Genomic DNA, 19,840 nt, shown 5'->3' with positions numbered 1-19,840 from the left:
TACTCTCGGAAGATGTCATGCATAAAGGACTGAAATACTGATGGAGCATTGGAAAGCCCAAATGGCATAACCAGGTACTCAAAATGGCCCTCGAGCGTATTAAACGCTGTTTTCCATTCATCGCCCTGTTTAATACGCACAAGATTATACGCACCACGAAGATCTATCTTGGTGAACCAACAAGCCCCCTTAATCCGAGCAAACAAATCAGACAGCAGCGGCAAGGGGTACTGAAATTTGACTGTGATTTTATTTAGAAGGCGATAATCAATAAAAGGTCTCAACGAACCATCCTTCTTGGCCACAAAAAAGAACCCTGCTCCCAATGGCGACGACGACGGGCGAATATGACCCTTCTCCAAGGATTCCTTTACGTAACTCCGCATAGCGGTGTGCTCAGGCACAGACAAATTAAACAGTCGTCATTTAGGAAACTTACTACCAGGAATCAAATCGATAGCACAATCGCAATCCCTATGCGGAGGTAGGGCACTGGACTTGGGCTCATCAAATACATCCCGGTAATCCGACAAGAACTCTGGGACCTCAGAAGGGGTGGATGATGAAATAGACAGAAATGGAACATCACCATGTACCCCCTGACAACCCCAGCTGGACACAGACATAGACTTCCAATCCAATACTGGGTTATGGACTTGTAGCCATGGCAACCCCAACACGACCACATCATGCAGATTCTGCAACACCAGAAAGCGAATATCCTCCTGATGCGCAGGAGCCATGCACATGGTAAGTTGGGTCCAATTCTGAGGCTTATTCTTGGCCAAAGGCGTAGCATCAATTCCTCTCAATGGAATAGGATACTGCAAGGGCTCCAAGAAAAACCCACAGCGCCTAGCAAACTCCAAGTCCATCAAATTCAGGGCAGCTCCTGAATCCACAAATGCCATGACAGAATAGGATGACAAAGAGCAGATCAAAGTAACGGACAAAAGAAATTTCGACTGTACCGTACCAATGGTGGCAGACCTAGCGAACCGCTTAGTGCGCTTAGGACAATCGGAAATAGCATGAGTGGAATCACCACAGTAAAAACACAGCCCATTCCGACGTCTGTGTTCTTGCCGTTCAGCTCTGGTCAAAGTCCTATCACATTGCATAGGTTCAGGTTTATACTCAGATAATACCGCCAAATGGTGCACAGTTTTACGCTCACGTAAGCGTCGATCGATCTGAATGGCCAAAGACATAGACTCATTCAGACCAGCAGGCATAGGAAATCCCACCATGACATCCTTAAGGGCTTCAGAGAGACCCTTTCTGAAAATTGCTGCCAGCGCACATTCATTCCATTGAGTGAGCACAGACCACTTCCTAAACTTCTGACAATATATCTCTACCTCATCCTGACCCTGACACAGAGCCAGCAAATTTTTCTCTGCCTGATCCACTGAATTAGGTTCATCATAAAGCAATCGGAGCGCCAGAAAAAACGCAACAATATTACATAATGCAGGATCTCCTGGCGCAAGGGAAAATGCCCAGTCTTGAGGGTCGCCACGTAATAAAGAAATAATGATCTTAACTTGTTGTACTGGGTCACCAGAGGAGCGGGGTTTCAAAGCCAGAAACAGTTTGCAATTATTTTTGAAATTCAGAAACTTAGCTCTATCTCCAGAAAATAACTCAGGAATAGGAATCCTAGGTTCTAACATAGATTTCTGAACCATAATGTCTTGAATTTTTTGTACTCTTGCAGTGAGATTATCCACACAAGAAGACAAACCTTTAATGTCCATCACTACACCTGTGTCCTGAACCACCCAAATGTCTAGGGGAAAAGAAAGACAAAACACAGTGCAGAGAAAAAAAAATGGTCTCAGAACTCCTCTTTTCCCTCTATTGAGAAGCATTAGTACTTTGGGCCTCCAGTACTGTTATGATCTAGTGATTCAGAGACACAATGGACCTGGTGGTTAAGAGCACACAAGTGACCTGATAGTTACTAATAACATAGGACAAGCTCTGAGACGTGGGAACTCTGCTGACCGCAATCCCTAATCCTATAACACCACACTACAGGTAGCCGTGGAGCGCTCCTGACCAGACCTAGGCGCCTCGGGCACAGCCTGAGAAACTAGCTAGCCCTGAAGATAGAAAAATAAGCCTACCTTGCCTCAGAGAAATTCCCCAAAGGAAAAGGCAGCCCCCCACATATAATGACTGTGAGAAAAGATGAAAACACAAACACAGAGATGAAATAGGTTTTAGCAAAGTGAGGCCCGACTTACTGAATAGACCGAGGATAGGAAAGATAGCTTTGCGGTCAGCACAAAAACCTACAAACAACCACGCAGAGGGCGCAAAAAGACCCTCCGTACCGACTAACGGCACGGAGGTGCTCCCTCTGCGTCCCAGAGCTTCCAGCAAGCAAGAAAAACCAATATAGCAAGCTGGACAGAAAAAATAGCAAACAAAAGTAACACAAGCAGAACTTAGCTTATGCAGGGCAGACAGGCCACAAGAACGATCCAGGAGAGAGCAAGACCAATACTGGAACATTGACTGGAGGCCAGGAACAAAGAACTAGGTGGAGTTAAATAGAGCAGCACCTAACGACTTAACCTCGTCACCTGAGGAAGGAAACTCAGAAGCCTCAGCTCCACTTACATCCACCAGAGGAAGCTCATAGACAGAACCAGCCGCAGTACCACTCATGACCACAGGAGGGTGCTTGACCACAGAATTCACAACACTTCTCCTCCTCACTCTCCTGCACATCATTCTGCAGGTAGCATTGACCTTAACTGTCAACCCCAGGACAGCAATAATCATGTGGAATTTGCTGTTCTCTCTCCTTCTCCTGTTGCATATGTTGCATATGTGTGAGGTTTTTTTTTTAAATAAAAATATAAAGGGGATAACAAGCATCTGACTGGGAGGGTACACATGTTTTCTTGCCACACAATCAGAAATGGATATATAGTTCTATGGAAAAGGAGTAGTGTGACAAGCAGTAATTGGGGATGGTAGTTGTTCTTCACGTCCTTCTTTCAAGGTTTGTCTATTATGGGCATTATTTGATTGATCCTTAATTTTCAGCGTGCTTTTTTAGGGATTTCAATCACAATTGTATCCCTCAATATCTGGCTATGGCGTGACATATCTGCATTATATATTTTTGATGGGGTGCTCTGTACATTCTGCATTTGCGGGTATCACATTGTTTAAGGGGGCCCCCTTTTCTAAATCCCTTGCAGTTGGTAATTGTGTGCAGGCTATTTAATATTTATATTTATTATTTGCCTTTTTTGCACATATATGCTCTTGTAGCCTATGGCCTGTTATATATCAATATTATTCAATATTATTATCGGCTTAGCTGTTTATTAATTTATGGTATGCCCTTTGCACTGTTTTGACCACCTATTGGACGTGTCACTTGGTGTCACTTTAACCCTGTTTTTTCTGTTTTTCATGATTTTTATGTATTTATATATTAAAATCATGATGAAAATTGTCTTTTTTATAATATAATCATTAATAAAATTTAAAATTTTAATTGCTCTGTGATCCATATTTCTGTTTTTGGTCAGAATTATTAGTAGTTAGAGAAAAAGATAGGCTGACAACTCGAGCTTTGCTAATATTGCTTGACAGCTTGCTGTTCTCATATAAGCAGGTGTGTCACTTCATGTGCTGATAGGATAGTGAACCATAGTTTCTAGCCTAGATGTCCATGGTTTAAAATGCAAAAGATTTGATGGTTTGCAGCAGAGGGAGAACATATCCGACAAGCCTGCACGTAGGACTTGTCATCATCCTTGACCGTGAATAGAGCTTCCAGGCACTGAGCCTCCTTCACCAACAGCATCACCTGCTCATAGGCTGAATGCAGAACAAGACATCACCTGCACTTGAGCTGAGCACAGAGCAAACATATATGACCCTGGGACACTTTCCAACCCTGATGACATCACCTCCTTGGCAATACAATCTGGTTTTCTTGGTCTTGTTCACCACACAGTCATCATCATCATCCTTGACTAGAGTGACAGTTGCCTCAGTGTGGGAAATGTGCTGAACTCCTTTCTCCACACCTGTCTTCCACCTTGACTCTGAGTGTCACTAGCACCTTGGCTGCCTTTGCTAGTGACCCCACTATCATGGCTGACAGAGCCACAAACATAGCTAGGTTTTTGATTTGTGTCCTCCATCACAACAAGCTCTATGTCACCTAAGAACTAAAGCTGACTTATAAACTTACTGGAGGCAAGCAGGCCTACTAGGACCTGCATTTTTTCATTTAAATTACTTCATCCTTTGCCATTTTTCTTTTACCATATATTTTTTTAATCCTATAGTTAGATATTGTCAATCTTTTCAACCTCAATAGTTCCACGTTTACCAATAAACAAATGCCGATCATCAAAAAAGATGGAGGAAGAAATGCTACATAGGTGGGTGGGTACATGTCCATTGAGCCTGCAACAGGCCACTGTATTGGTGACGATTGTATGCGTGCTAATTTGGACAAGTAACAAACAGGTGTGCAAAAACAGATATGCAAAATAATAGATCTGATTTTTTTCGTACTGTTTTATTTTTTTCAAAACGATTCTTCCCTTTTCACAAAATAGAATGTAGCAAGAAATGTAAGAAAGTTGAGTATATGTCCAAAAAGCCAGCAACTGCAACAGGCCACTGTATTGGTGTGGCATGTTCAGATGTAAAATGTGACTAGTAAAACAGGTGTGCAAAGAAAAAAAATTATTTGTGACACATGTTTTTGGTTCATTTTCTTTTGCATTTTCCAAAGAAAATTAGTCCTGCCTTAATGAAATAGGATTACACATGGAATGCAAAAACTCAGTACAGCACTTGTGGCAGCACTTTCTCCGAATGACATTAAGTTCAGATATTTTTTTCTTGTGTGGGCTTTCTGATTGCTAATGCATGACATGAAGAATTAAGAAAAATGTGTGTTATTCAATTTCAGTGGAACAAGCTTCCAGCCCAGCTACTTTTTATCACTGATAAATCACACTGGAACTGCTGATGACATCTTGCCTATATCTGTCCATATCAATTGAATCTCTGTATTATTCGCAGAGTACTGTACTCATCTTCTTCAGTGATACAGTTGTACAACACATACTGTCTGGAGTATTTGGTCAATATTTTCTTGTGTATTGCTGAGTTTTAAGCTCTGACATCCTCTCACTTTCCTGATGCACCCTAAAGTTGCTGCTGTATTCCCTGCTTCGTCTTTTATGCAGATCACGATAGTGACTCCTGATTGACTGCGCTATACCACATACCGTATATACTCGAGTATAAGCCGAGATTTTCAGCCCAAATTTTTGGGCTGAAAGTGCCCCTCTCGGCTTATACTCGAGTCAAGGTGGGTGGCAGGGTCGGCGGGTGAGGGGGTGAGGGCGCTGAGGCATACTTACCTGCTTCCAGTGATCCTGACGCTCCCCCTGCCATCCCACGGTCTTCGGTGCTGCAGTTCTTCCACTGTTCAGCGGTCACGTGGGACCGCTCATTAGAGAAATGAATAAGCGGCTCCACCTCCCATAGGGGTGGAGCCGCCTATTCATTTCTCTAATCAGCGGTGCCGGTGACCGCTGATAGAGGAAGAAGCTGCGGCACCAAAGACAGCTGTACGGGGGAAGGAGCCGGACGCCGGGACCAGGTAAGTATCGCATAGTTACCTGTCCACGTTCCAGCCGCCGGGCGCCGCTCCATCTTCCCGGCGTCTATCTGCACTGACTGTGCAGGTCAGAGGGCGCGATGACGCATATAGTGTGCACGGCGCCCTCTGCCTGATCAGTCAGAGCGGAGAGATGCCGGGACCGGACGCTGGGAGCTGTAAGCAAGAGGTGAGTATGGCTTTTTTTTTTTATTGCAGCAGCAGCAGCAATGGCACAGATATATGTGGAGCATCTATGGGGCAATATGAACGGTGCAGAGCACTATATGGGGCACAGCTATGGGGCAATATGAACGGTGCAGAACACTATGTGGCACAGCTATGGGGAAATATGAACGGTGTAGAGCACTATATGGCAGAGCTATGGGGCAATATGAACGGTGCAGAGCACTATATGGCACAGCTATGGGGAAATATGAACGGTGCAGAGCACTATATGGCAGAGCTATGGGGCAATATGAACGGTGCAGAGCACTATATGGCAGAGCTATGGGGAAAGAATGAACTGTGCAGAGCACTATATGGCACAGCTATGGGGCAATATGAACGGTGCAGAGCACTATATGGCACAGCTATGGAGCAATAATGAACGGTGCAGAGCACTATATGGCACAGCTATGGGGCAACAATGATCTATATTTAGTTTTGAAATTCACCGGTAAATGCTGCATTTCCACCCTAGGCTTATACTCGAGTCAATAAGTTTTCCCAGTTTTTTGTGGCCAAATTAGGGGGGTCGGCTTATACTCGGGTCGGCTTATACTCGAGTATATACGGTAATATATAAATAATGCAATCTGTAATGTGTAAAATGAAAATGGTCTTTTTTTGGGCGATTGGCACTAATGGAATTGCAAATTGTTTAAATTGCCTAGAACAAGCAAGTTTTCTAGAATTTGACATGAATTTGATTCGCATTGAATTGATTCTCTAATCTCTGGTCACATGCCAAACAAGAAAACATTACCACTGAGGCCGGGACATGCTACACGTGGACGTGATTTCATCCCTTCCTGCACAGCAGGAACCACAGGACTAGCAGCAATAAAGCAATACGAAATTTAAGGGGTAACCAGTTCGAAAGTAACTATTTTCAAACATTATTTACCCAGTTTTAAAAAACGATGAAAAACTCTATACTATCAAAGACTTTTATTTATATTTATGGGAAGAAAATTTACAAAGGTACAGATAAAAAGCTAAGGTACTACATATACCAGCTGCCATCACAGAACAATGGACAATTAAGCTAAGGTTTGGTTTGAAGTAATTTTGTGTCGCACTGATGAAAATCTACATTATTTGCTAAATTAGAACTTTGTTCCCCAGAAAGGGTACAGTATGTTCACACATTAAGTATTTTCAGTGTACAATGAGTGTCTTTATGTTGCATTTTTATGTGCATTTTTTGCAGCGTTAGTACGTGCATTTTTAACCCTTTCGAGTGATTGAAAATTGCTGCAAAAAATGCAGCAGGGCTCAAAAATAAAAGCGGGAAAAAACTCAACATGTGCATGAGCTTTTAGAAATCTCATTGATTATGCTGGTACTGTAAAATTCTGCTTATTCTAAGCAACAAATACACTGGACCTCTTCTAAAGTTTAGAAAAAAAGCCCAGAGCAAAAGTTCATCACTAGATACGAAAGTTAAGTGAATTGTAGTTTCATTTGTGTAACGTTCTTTCCATGAAGCCCTCACTACTAGGGTTGAGCGACTTTTCTTTTTATAGGATCGGGTCAGGTTTCACGAAACCCGACTTTTTCAAAAGTCGGGTCGAGTGAAATCGGCCGATCCTATAGAAAATTCGGGGTCGGGGTCGGCCGAAACACGAAACCCAATGCAGTGCATTGGGTTTCTAATGGCCCTGGGATCCATATTTAAGTGTAAAATAAAGAATCAAAATAAAAAATATTGATATACTTACCCTCGGACGCGCCCTGGTTCTCTGTCATGATTCCAATGGCAGGGAATCACAAAAGGACAAGCACCAACGAGCTCTAGGGTGATGGAACCTGAGCTGACCGCGACCCTAAACCTGAACACACAAATAACAATAGCCGGGGAACGTGCCTACGTTGATCCTAGACGTCTCGCACCAGCCGAAGATCTAACTTCCCCTATTAGAAGAAACACAGACCTCTCTTGCCTCCAGAGAAATACCCCAAAGAAATAGCAGCCCCCCACATATAATGACGGTGAAATGAGAGGAAGGCACATACACAGTATGAAAACAGATTCAGCAAAATGAGGCCCGCTAAAACTAGATAGCAGAGGATACAAAAGTAAACTGCGCGGTCAGCAAAAAACCCTTCAAAAAACCATCCTGCAATTACTTGAACTCATGTTCCAACTCATGGAACATGAGGAGCAATTACAGCCCACTAGAGCAACCAGCAGCAAAGAAACAATTATATGCAAGCTGGACAAGACAAAAATAAAGCAAAACGTGGAACAAGAAAATCAAAAACTTAGCTTGTCCTGAAGATTACAGAAGCCAGAAGCTGAGGTAACAAAACACTCTGATAACCTTGATAGCCGGCGGGGAAATGACAAGAAAGCCCGGTTAAATAGGAAACTCCCAAATCCTAATAGAACAGGTGGACACCAGAGACAGCAGAACACAAATCACCCAGTACCATCAGTAACCACCAGAGGGAGCCCAAAAACAGAACTCACAACAGTACCCCCCCCTTGAGGAGGGGTCACCGAACCCTCACGAGAACCACCAGGGCGACCAGGATGAGCCCTATGAAAAGCGCGGACCAAATCATCAGCATGAACATCAGAGGCAACCACCCAAGAATTATCCTCCTGACCATAACCCTTCCACTTGACCAAATATTGGAGTTTCCGTCTGGAAACACGAGAATCCAAGATCTTCTCTACAACATACTCCAATTCTCCCTCCACCAGCACCGGAGCAGGAGGCTCAAGCGAAGGAACAACAGGTACCTCATACCTCCGCAACAACGACCGATGGAACACATTATGAATAGCAAACGATGCCGGGAGATCCAAACGAAAAGACACAGGGTTAAGAATTTCCAAGATCCTATAAGGACCGATGAACCGAGGCTTGAACTTAGGAGAAGAGACCTTCATAGGAACAAAACGAGAAGACAACCACACCAAGTCCCCAACACGAAGTCGAGGACCCACGCGGCGACGGCGATTAGCAAACTGCTGAGCCTTCTCCTGGGACAACTTCAAATTGTCCACCACATGACTCCAAATCCGATGCAACCCATCCACCACCATGTCCACTCCAGGACAATCAGAAGGCTCCACCTGACCAGAGGAAAAACGAGGATGAAACCCCGAATAACAAAAGAAAGGAGAAACCAAGGTAGCAGAACTAGCCCGATTATTAAGGGCAAACTCGGCCAGCGGCAAAAAGGTAACCCAGTCATCCTGATCAGCAGAAACAAAACACCTCAAATAAGTTTCCAAGGTCTGATTAGTTCGCTCCGTCTGTCCATTCGTCTGAGGATGGAATGCAGACGAAAAGGACAAATCAATGCCCATCTTAGCACAGAACGTCCGCCAAAATCTAGACACAAACTGGGATCCCCTGTCAGAAACAATGTTCTCCAGAATCCCATGCAAACGAACCACGTTGTGGAAAAACAGAGGGACCAACTCAGAGAAGGAAGGCAACTTAGGCAAGGGTACAAGATGAACCATTTTAGAAAAGCGGTCACACACAACCCAGATGACAGACATTTTTTGAGAGACAGGGAGATCCGAAATAAAGTCCATGGAAATGTGCGTCCAAGGCCTCTTCGGGATAGGCAAAGGTGACAACAATCCACTGGCTCGAGAACAGCAAGGCTTAGCCCGAGCACAAACCTCACAAGACTGCACAAAAGAACGCACATCCCTCGACAAGGAAGGCCACCAAAAAGACCTGGCCACCAAGTCTCTAGTACCAAATATTCCAGGATGACCTGCCAACGCAGAAGAATGGACCTCGGAGATGACTCTACTGGTCCAACTATTCGGAACAAACAGTCTCTCAGGCGGTCAACGATCAGGTTTACCCGCCTGAAACTCCTGCAAAGCACGTCGCAAGTCTGGGAAGATGGCCGACAAAATCACCCCATCCCTAAGGATACCAGTGGGCTCAGAATTTCCAGGGGAGTCAGGCACAAAACTCCTAGAAAGAGCATCCGCCTTCACATTCTTTGAACCTGGCAGGTATGAAACCACAAAATTGAAACGAGAGAAAAACAGTGACCAACGAGCCTGTCTAGGATTCAGACGCCTGGCAGACTCAAGGTAAATCAGATTTTTGTGATCAGTCAAGACCACCACACGATGTCTAGCACCCTCCAGCCAATGACGCCACTCCTCAAATGCCCACTTCATGGCCAAAAGTTCCCGATTACCCACATCATAATTCCGCTCAGCGGGCGAAAATTTTCTAGAAAAGAACGCACATGGCTTCATCACCGAGCAATCGGAGCTTCTCTGTGACAAAACCGCCCCCGCTCCAATCTCGGAAGCATCAACCTCAACTTGGAAAGGAAGCGAAACATCAGGCTGACGCAACACAGGAGCAGAAGAAAACCGGCGTTTAAGTTCCTGAAAGGCCTCCACAGCCGCAGGAGACCAATCAGCAACATCAGCACGCTTCTTAGTCAAATCCGTCAAAGGCTTAACAACACTAGAAAAATTAGTTATAAAACGACGATAGAAATTAGCAAAGCCCAAGAACTTCTGCAGACTTTTAAGAGATGCAGGCTGCGTCCAGTCACAAATAGCTCGAACCTTGACGGGATCCATCTCAATAGTAGAAGGGGAAAAAATATACCCCAAGAAAGAAATCTTCTGGACTCCAAAGAGACACTTTGAGCCCTTTACAAACAAGGAATTAGCCCGCAGGACCTGAAACACCTTCCTGACCTGCTGAACATGAGACTCCCAGTCATCAGAAAAAACCAAAATATCATCCAAATACACAATCATAAATTTATCCAGATATTCACGGAAAATATCGTGCATAAAGGACTGGAAGACTGAAGGAGCATTAGAAAGTCCGAAAGGCATTACCAAATACTCAAAATGGCCCTCAGGCGTATTAAATGCGGTTTTCCACTCATCACCTTGCTTTATTCGTATAAGATTATACGCACCCCGAAGATCAATCTTAGTGAACCATTTAGCCCCCTTAATGCGAGCAAACAAATCAGTCAACAAAGGCAAAGGATACTGATATTTTACGGTAATCTTATTCAAAAGACGATAATCTATACAAGGCCTCAAGGACCCATCTTTTTTGGCCACGAAAAAAAAACCTGCTCCCAAAGGGGACGAAGATGGACGGATATGTCCCTTTTCCAAGGACTCCTTAACATAATCCCGCATAGCAGTATGCTCTGGCACTGACAGATTGAACAAACGACCTTTAGGAAATTTACTACCAGGAATTAAATCTATAGCACAATCGCAATCCCTGTGAGGAGGAAGCGAACTGAGCTTAGGCTCCTCAAAAACATCCCGATAATCAGACAAAAATACAGGAACCTCAGAAGGAGTAGATGAAGCGATAGAAATCGGAGGTGCATCATCAAGAACCCCCTGACATCCCCAGCTTAACACAGACATTGTTTTCCAGTCAAGGACTGGATTATGAGTTTGTAACCATGGCAGACCAAGTACTAGAACATCATGTAAATTATACAATACCAGGAAGCGAATCACCTCCTGATGAACGGGAGTCATACGCATGGTAACTTGTGTCCAGTACTGAGGTTTATTCATAGCTAAAGGTGTAGAGTCAATTCCCTTCAAAGGAATAGGGACTTCCAGAGGCTCAAGACTAAACCCACATCGCTTGGCAAATGACCAATCCATAAGACTCAGGGCAGTGCCTGAATCTACATAGGCATCGACGGAAATGGATGATAATGAGCAAATCAGAGTCACAGACAGAATGAACTTAGACTGTAACGTACTAATGGCAACAGACTTATCAACCTTTTTTGTGCGTTTAGAGCGTGCTGATATAACATGAGCTGAATCACCACAATAAAAGCACAACCCATTTTTCCGCCTATAGTTTTGCCGTTCACTTCTAGACTGAACTCTATCACATTGCATTGTCTCAAGTGCCTGTTCAGAAGACACCGCCAAATGGTGCACAGGTTTGCGCTCACGTAAACGCCGATCAATCTGAATAGCCATAGTCTTAGACTCATTCAGACCCGTAGGCGCAGGGAACCCCACCATAACATCTTTAATGGCCTCAGAAAGGCCATCTCTGAACTTTGCAGCTAGGGCGCACTCATTCCACTGAGTAAGCACTGACCATTTCCGAAATTTTTGACAATATATTTCTGCTTCATCTTGCCGCTGAGAGAGAGCTAATAAAGCTTTTTCAGCCTGAATCTCCTGGTTAGGTTCCTCATAGAGCAAACCCAATGCCAGAAAAAACGCATCCACATTAAGCAACGCAGGATCCCCTGGTGCCAATGCAAATGCCCAATTTTGAGGGTCACCCCGCAGGAAAGATATAATAATCTTAACCTGCTGAGCAGGGTCTCCAGAAGAGCGAGATTTCAAAGAAAGGAACAGCTTGCAATTGTTCCTAAAATTCAGAAAACTAGATCTATCTCCAGCAAAGAACTCTGGAATAGGAATTCTAGGTTCAGACATAGGAGCATGTACAACAAAATCTTGTATATTTTGAACTTTAGCAGCAAGATTATTCAAGCTGGAAGCTAAACTCTGAACGTCCATGATAAACAGCTAAGGTCAGAGCCATTCAAGGATTAAGAGGCGGAAAAAAAAAAAAAATCAGCCAGGCTGCAATTAAGGCTAGGCAGCAACCTCAGAGGAGAGAAAAAAAAAAAAAAAACTTCCTCAGACTACTTTTCCTCCTACTTCAGCCCAAACATTTTGGCCGGCTATACTGTCATGATTCCAATGGCAGGGAATCACAAAAGGACACGCACCAACGAGCTCTAGGGTGATGGAACCTGAGCTGACCGCGACCCTAAACCTGAACACACAAATAACAATAGCCGGGGAACGTGCCTACGTTGATCCTAGACGTCTCGCACCAGCCGAAGATCTAACTTCCCCTATTAGAAGAAACACAGACCTCTCTTGCCTCCAGAGAAATACCCCACAGAAATAGCAGCCCCCCACATATAATGACGGTGAAATGAGAGGAAAGCACATACACAGTATGAAAACAGATTCAGCAAAATGAGGCCCGCTAAAACTAGATAGCAGAGGATACAAAAGTAAACTGCTCGGTCAGCAAAAAACCCTTCAAAAAACCATCCTGCAATTACTTGAACTCATGTTCCAACTCATGGAACATGAGGAGCAATTACAGCCCACTAGAGCAACCAGCAGCTAAGAAACAATTATATGCAAGCTGGACAAGACAAAAATAAAGCAAAACGTGGAACAAGAAAATCAAAAACTTAGCTTGTCCTGAAGATTACAGAAGCCAGAAGCTGAGGTAACAAAACACTCTGATAACCTTGATAGCCGGCGGGGAAATGACAAGAAAGCCCGGTTAAATAGGAAACTCCCAAATCCTAATAGAACAGGTGGACACCAGAGACAGCAGAACACAAATCACCCAGTACCATCAGTAACCACCAGAGGGAGCCCAAAAACAGAACTCACAACAGTTCTCACCGGCAACATTCCTTCCTAAGAATGAGCGCCTGAAGGACCTTCGATGACGTCGCGGCTTGTGATTGGTCGCGTGAGCGGTCACATGGGCATCACGCGACCAATCACAAGCCGCGACGTCATCTAAGGTCCTTCAGGCACTGATTCTTAGGAAGGCTGCCGGTGAGAACCAGGGCGCGTCCGAGGGTGAGTATATCAATATTTTTTTTTTTATTCTTTGTTTTACACTTAAATATGAATTCCGATACCGATTCCCGATATCTTAAACATATCGGAACTCGGTATCGGAATTCCGATTCCAGATCAGAAGATCGCCGACCTCATGGCCGACCCCACACAGGGGTCGGGTCGGGTTTCATGAAACCCGACTTTACCAAAAGTCGGCGACTTCTGAATCTGGCCGACCCGTTTCGCTCAACCCTACTCACTACTACTACATATGCAAGTTGCCTCTCCAGAGAGAAAGAGGGCTTGAACTGTGGTGCTACCGATCGCATGCAGCAATCCTAAGAGTCAATATCGGCCCTCTAACGAGGCTTGTCACATGACCCAGGATAAGAAAGCAAATCCAAAACTCCACTTGCAGACAGTATTTTGGGGTGTTTTTCCCTCCTTAGTTCAAAGCAGGAGGTCTGATTTGATTAGGTGAGAGGCTTCTGACTGGGGGACAAAGGCGGAACGTTGCTCATAGCCTTGCATATTACCGTTATGAGATCACATCAGGAATACATTATTTCCCAATAATCCACATAACAATAAAAGGGCACCAGAAAGATGCATCAACGCTTGTTATACTTTGAATTCATTCAGAAACAAGGTAATCTTATTACCCCGCAAAGAACACAGATGCAATTACTAAGGCATCCATAAAGCAGGTCGTTTTTTCATTTAAGTACATCAGTCAAATGATACTTAAAACGTTTAGTAAAAATGTAATTTGACACGAGTCTGTAATTTTTCAGCATTAACAAGTAACAGAATAGTATTTTCATGTTGTGAGATACAGCAAATACTTCTACATAGATGTTGTTAATTGTGGCAGATTGTCTTTTACAGAATTTGTCAAAAGATATAGTATATGACCCACCTCTCTTTTTAATGGAGACAGTAGTTTACGGTTGCGTAGTCCTTCCCAATTAAATCCTTGGAACCATCTGTAAATGATAAGAGATTATTGCTATTACACGCTGCCATAAATATGAAGAATATACCTTAATTAGCTTATATTATTAAAGGGATATTACCATTTTCATAAATATATATTACTTTTGAAATGTACTGCTTATTACAATTTGCAACTGTTCTTGAGATATTAACCCTTTCTTTTCCTTTGTCTACAGTTCATTGCCTTGGAGGCCGACCACCACAGTTGTCTAGCTTGTTAGCACTGTGATAAAACAGACCAGAATTAGGAGGTAACAGCGCATTCCAGCGAACCCGGACAGCTTCAAAACAGTGCTTACAAGCTCAATAGAGAAGAGCTTGTAAGCACTGTGCATGTTCCGCTCTTTAGCCTCTAAGGTAATGAGCTGTAAGGAAAACAAAAAAGTGTTATTTTGACAAGAACGACTGAAAATTTGAATAAGCATTAAGTTGCAAAATTGCTTGTCTTTACATGCCTTATCCTACTAAACAAAAACCAAAGAAAACAAGGATCCCTAAAATATAACTTTTATTCCATAAAGTTAAAAACCATTATTCCAAGTTTGAAGACATTAATACACATAGGTTACCATAGGGAAGGTAAGCAATTTATATGTAGACTATCGGACCCTGTCAATCCCCTAATACTGGTCCCTGCCTGACTGTGGAGGTTGGCACCCTAAGTTTCAGCGGTAGGCGCCCCCACTCAGCGGTGGCTTGCCCTGCTAACCCTAATCAATCCCTATGGTCAAAAAAAATGTGTCCCAATACACCCATTGCCCAGAAAAAGAAAGAAATAAAAAAAAAAAAACAAGCAAAATTGAAGAAAAAAATAGAAAAAAAATTAGAAAAACCAACAAAACAAAAAAAAACAAAATCTGTTCTTTTGCCCTTAGAGATCCCTAATAGGGTCCAAATATATACCAATACATGCCATATAGGCAAAATAATGTAAAAATGTCTCATTTGTCCAATATATTTAAATGATTCCTTTCTTTTTCTGGGCAATGGGTGTATTGGGACACATTTTTTTTATGACCATAGGGATTGATTAGTGGGGGCGCCTACCGCTGAAACTTAGGGTGCCAACCTCCACAGTCAGGCAGGGACCAGTATTAGTGGATTGACAGGGTCCGATAGTCTACATATAAATTGCTTACTTTCCCTATGGTATCCTATGAGTATTAATGTCTTCAAATTTGGAATAATGGTTTTAAACTTTATGGAATAAAAGTTATATTTTAGAGATCTTTGTTTTCTTTGGTTTTTGTTGGTGTCTAGGATCCTGAGTAAAAATTTCTCTTGGTTTTTTGTCTTATCCTACTAAACCCTTTTATGAAGTGGGGATAGCCTATTAAGATCTCCAAGTGGTGAAATTTTGCTACTGCAGTTGCATCGTTACTTTCTCCTTCCCCTCTTCAGTATCTCCGAATGTAGTTTTAGGGTATGTAGACACAGTATTTCTGCAGTTTTCGAAGCAAATTGAGGCGAATTTGGGGAGTTTCCACTCAGAACAAAAAATGTATCAAAAAACTGTGCATGCACGCCAAGAGTCCTGCAGCTAGATTCTTTGTCTACTTGTTAACATATTACTCTAGAATGATTTGGGGAGACTTGAAAGGTTTCTAAATAATTGCAAAGACGAGAAAAACATAAGTAGTCTGCCAGAAATTGAGTAAAATGATACATTCATAGTAACATAGTAACATAGTAACATAGTTAGTAAGGCCGAAAAAAGACATTTGTCCATCCAGTTCAGCCTATATTCCATCATAATAAATCCCCAGATCTACGTCCTTCTACAGAACCTAATAATTGTATGATACAATATTGTTCTGCTCCAGGAAGACATCCAGGCCTCTCTTGAACCCCTCGACTGAGTTCGCCATCACCACCTCCTCAGGCAAGCAATTCCAGATTCTCACTGCCCTAACAGTAAAGAATCCTCTTCTATGTTGGTGGAAAAACCTTCTCTCCTCCAGACGCAAAGAATGCCCCCTTGTGCCCGTCACCTTCTTTGGTATAAACAGATCCTCAGCGAGATATTTGTATTGTCCCCTTATATACTTATACATGGTTATTAGATCGCCCCTCAGTCGTCTTTTTTCTAGACTAAATAATCCTAATTTCGATAATCTATCTGGGTATTGTAGTTCTCCCATCCCCTTTATTAATTTTGTTGCCCTCCTTTGTACTCTCTCTAGTTCCATTATATCCTTCATGAGCACCGGTGCCCAAAACTGGACACAGTACTCCATGTGCGGTCTAACTAGGGATTTGTACAGAGGCAGTATAATGCTCTCATCATGTGTATCCAGACCTCTTTTAATGCACCCCATGATCCTGTTTGCCTTGGCAGCTGCTGCCTGGCACTGGCTGCTCCAGGTAAGTTTATCATTAACTAGGATCCCCAAGTCCTTCTCCCTGTCAGATTTACCCAGTGGTTTCCCGTTCAGTGTGTAATGGTGATATTGATTCCTTCTTCCCATGTGTATAACCTTACATTTATCATTGTTAAACCTCATCTGCCACCTTTCAGCCCAAGTTTCCAACTTATCCAGATCCATCTGTAGCAGAATACTATCTTCTCTTGTATTAACTGCTTTACATAGTTTTGTATCATCTGCAAATATCGATATTTTACTGTGTAAACCTTCTACCAGATCATTAATGAATATGCTGAAGAGAACAGGTCCCAATACCGACCCCTGCGGTACCCCACTGGTCACAGCGACCCAGTTAGAGACTATACCATTTATAACCACCCTCTGCTTTCTATCACTAAGCCAGTTACTAACCCATTTACACACATTTTCCCCCAGACCAAGCATTCTCATTTTGTGTACCAACCTCTTGTGCGGCACGGTATCAAACGCTTTGGAAAAATCGAGATATACCACGTCCAATGACTCACCGTGGTCCAGCCTATAGCTTACCTCTTCATAAAAACTGATTAGATTGGTTTGACAGGAGCGATTTCTCATAAACCCATGCTGATATGGAGTTAAACAGTTATTCTCATTGAGATAATCCAGAATAACATCCCTCAGAAACCCTTCAAATATTTTACCAACAATAGAGGTTAGACTTACTGGCCTATAATTTCCAGGTTCACTTTTAGAGCCCTTTTTGAATATTGGCACCACATTTGCTATGCGCCAGTCCTGCGGAACAGATACTGTCGCTATAGAGTCCCTAAAAATAAGAAATAATGGTTTATCTATTACATTACTTAGTTCTCTTAGTACTCGTGGGTGTATGCCATCCAGACCCGGAGATTTATCTATTTTAATCTTATTTAGCCGGTTTCGCACCTCTTCTTGAGTTAGATTGGTGACCCTTAATATAGGGTTTTCATTGTTTCTTGGGATTTCACCTAGCATTTCATTTTCCACCGTGAATACCGTGGAGAAGAAGGTGTTTAATATGTTAGCTTTTTCCTCGTCATCTACAACCATTCTTTCCTCACTATTTTTTAAGGGGCCTACATTTTCAGTTTTTATTCTTTTACTATTGATATAGTTGAAGAACAGTTTGGGATTAGTTTTACTCTCCTTAGCAATGTGCTTCTCTGTTTCCTTTTTGGCAGCTTTAATTAGTTTTTTAGATAAAGTATTTTTCTCCCTATAGTTTTTTAAAGCTTCAATGGTGCCATCCTGCTTTAGTAGTGCAAATGCTTTCTTTTTACTGTTAATTGCCTGTCTTACTTCTTTGTTTAGCCACATTGGGTTTTTCCTATTTCTAGTCCTTTTATTCCCACAAGGTATAAACCGCTTACACTGCCTATTTAGGATGTTCTTAAACATTTCCCATTTATTATCTGTATTCTTATTTCTGAGGATATTGTCCCAGTCTACCAGATTAAGGGCATCTCTAAGCTGGTCAAACTTTGCCTTCCTAAAGTTCAGTGTTTTTGTAACTCCCTGACAAGTCCCCCTAGTGAAAGACAGGTGAAACTGCACAATATTGTGGTCGCTATTTCCTAGATGCCCAACCACCTGCAGATTTGTTATTCTGTCAGGTCTGTTAGATAGTATTAGGTCTAAAAGTGCTGCTCCTCTGGTTGGATTCTGCACCAATTGTGAAAGATAATTTTTCTTGGTTATTAGCAGAAACCTGTTGCCTTTATGGGTTTCACAGGTTTCACTTTCCCAGTTAATATCCGGGTAGTTAAAGTCCCCCATAACATGAATGAAGATAATTTACAATGTTTTTTTTAAATATTTTAAAAGTTTGTTGTTGAACGTTATACACCATAGTTAGACATATCAAAAAGAATAAAATAAAAAATGACAGGAATTCCACAGACCCAGATTTGATTTACAGTAACTTAATTGTGGAGGTCATATTTGCCCCAGCTATTGTCATTTTTGCAGTCAAGCAGGTATGCAGTTTTGGGATCCGCTTTTATAGTTGGCGACATATGTCACCCTCTAGAAATCCCCTTGATAAGCACTAATGAATAAAGTCATTAAAAATATTCCTAAATGTGTTGTACATATAGGTATAAATATATTCATAAAAATTAAGATAAAATTAGCTATATGCCAAATAAACCAATATGATGGAAAAAGTAGATTTACTGTGATTTATCGCAATCATTTGATGTTGATAAATTCCTAGAAGATACATCTATGTTTGTATATATGAAAATATGATAGTAATTTCCAGTTTCTGGCAACTTCTAGTCTGTCAGTGGGACAAAGATATGACAGAAAAAAGACTGGCACATCCAAACTAGTATGAATAGGTGCATACCAGGAGCAGCTACCTCCATATATAATATACAAAAAATGGTTGCACTCTATCGTGCCAAAACACGTCAAATATGAAATACATGAAATATGAATAGCAAAATTGCTTTTTGAACATTACGAAAAAAAATTTTTGAGACGCTTAGCCCAGAATTTGGCCAAATAGCGTGAGCCCATCAACCATCATCAAGGTGGTCTCATTAAAAAACTGATGGGTACCTGACCTCCCTGTCCAAATGTGAACACTTACCGAAGGCTAATGTCTGCATGCTTGGGTGAATATGGACACCTCTCTCAGCAAAGCCTACATATGGGTTGGCCGGAACCAAGTGTGAATAGATGTAATTAAAAACCAGATGGTGAAGGGAGGAGTGCTCAGTCAATAAGCTAACATAGAAATGACAGAAAAAAGACTGGCACATCCAAACTAGTGTGAATAGGTGCATACCAGGAGCAGCTACCTCCATATATAATATACAAAAAAAAATGGTTGCACTGTATCGTGCCAAAACACATCAAATATGAAATACATGAAATATGAATAGCAAAATTGCTTGTTGAACATTAATAAAAAATTTTGTTTTGGCACGATAGAGTGCAACCTTTTTTGTA

At 42.2% G+C, this 19,840-nt stretch overlaps 1 protein-coding gene across 1 annotated transcript in view; it reads right to left on the bottom strand.

The window, feature by feature from the left end:
• The window catches only part of LOC138665605 (cGMP-dependent protein kinase 2-like), a 340,073-nt gene that overhangs the window by 9,660 nt on the left and 310,573 nt on the right, over positions 1-19,840 (bottom strand). The window contains exon 18 of the mRNA XM_069753231.1: positions 14,419-14,485. Coding sequence (XP_069609332.1) covers positions 14,419-14,485 — 67 coding nt within the window. The remainder of the gene's footprint in view (positions 1-14,418; positions 14,486-19,840) is intronic.

The sequence above is a fragment of the Ranitomeya imitator genome, chromosome 2 (genome assembly GCF_032444005.1).
Source record: "Ranitomeya imitator isolate aRanImi1 chromosome 2, aRanImi1.pri, whole genome shotgun sequence".
In the NCBI taxonomy this organism is placed as follows: domain Eukaryota; kingdom Metazoa; phylum Chordata; class Amphibia; order Anura; family Dendrobatidae; genus Ranitomeya; species Ranitomeya imitator.
This window is presented reverse-complemented; position numbering and strand designations above follow the sequence as displayed.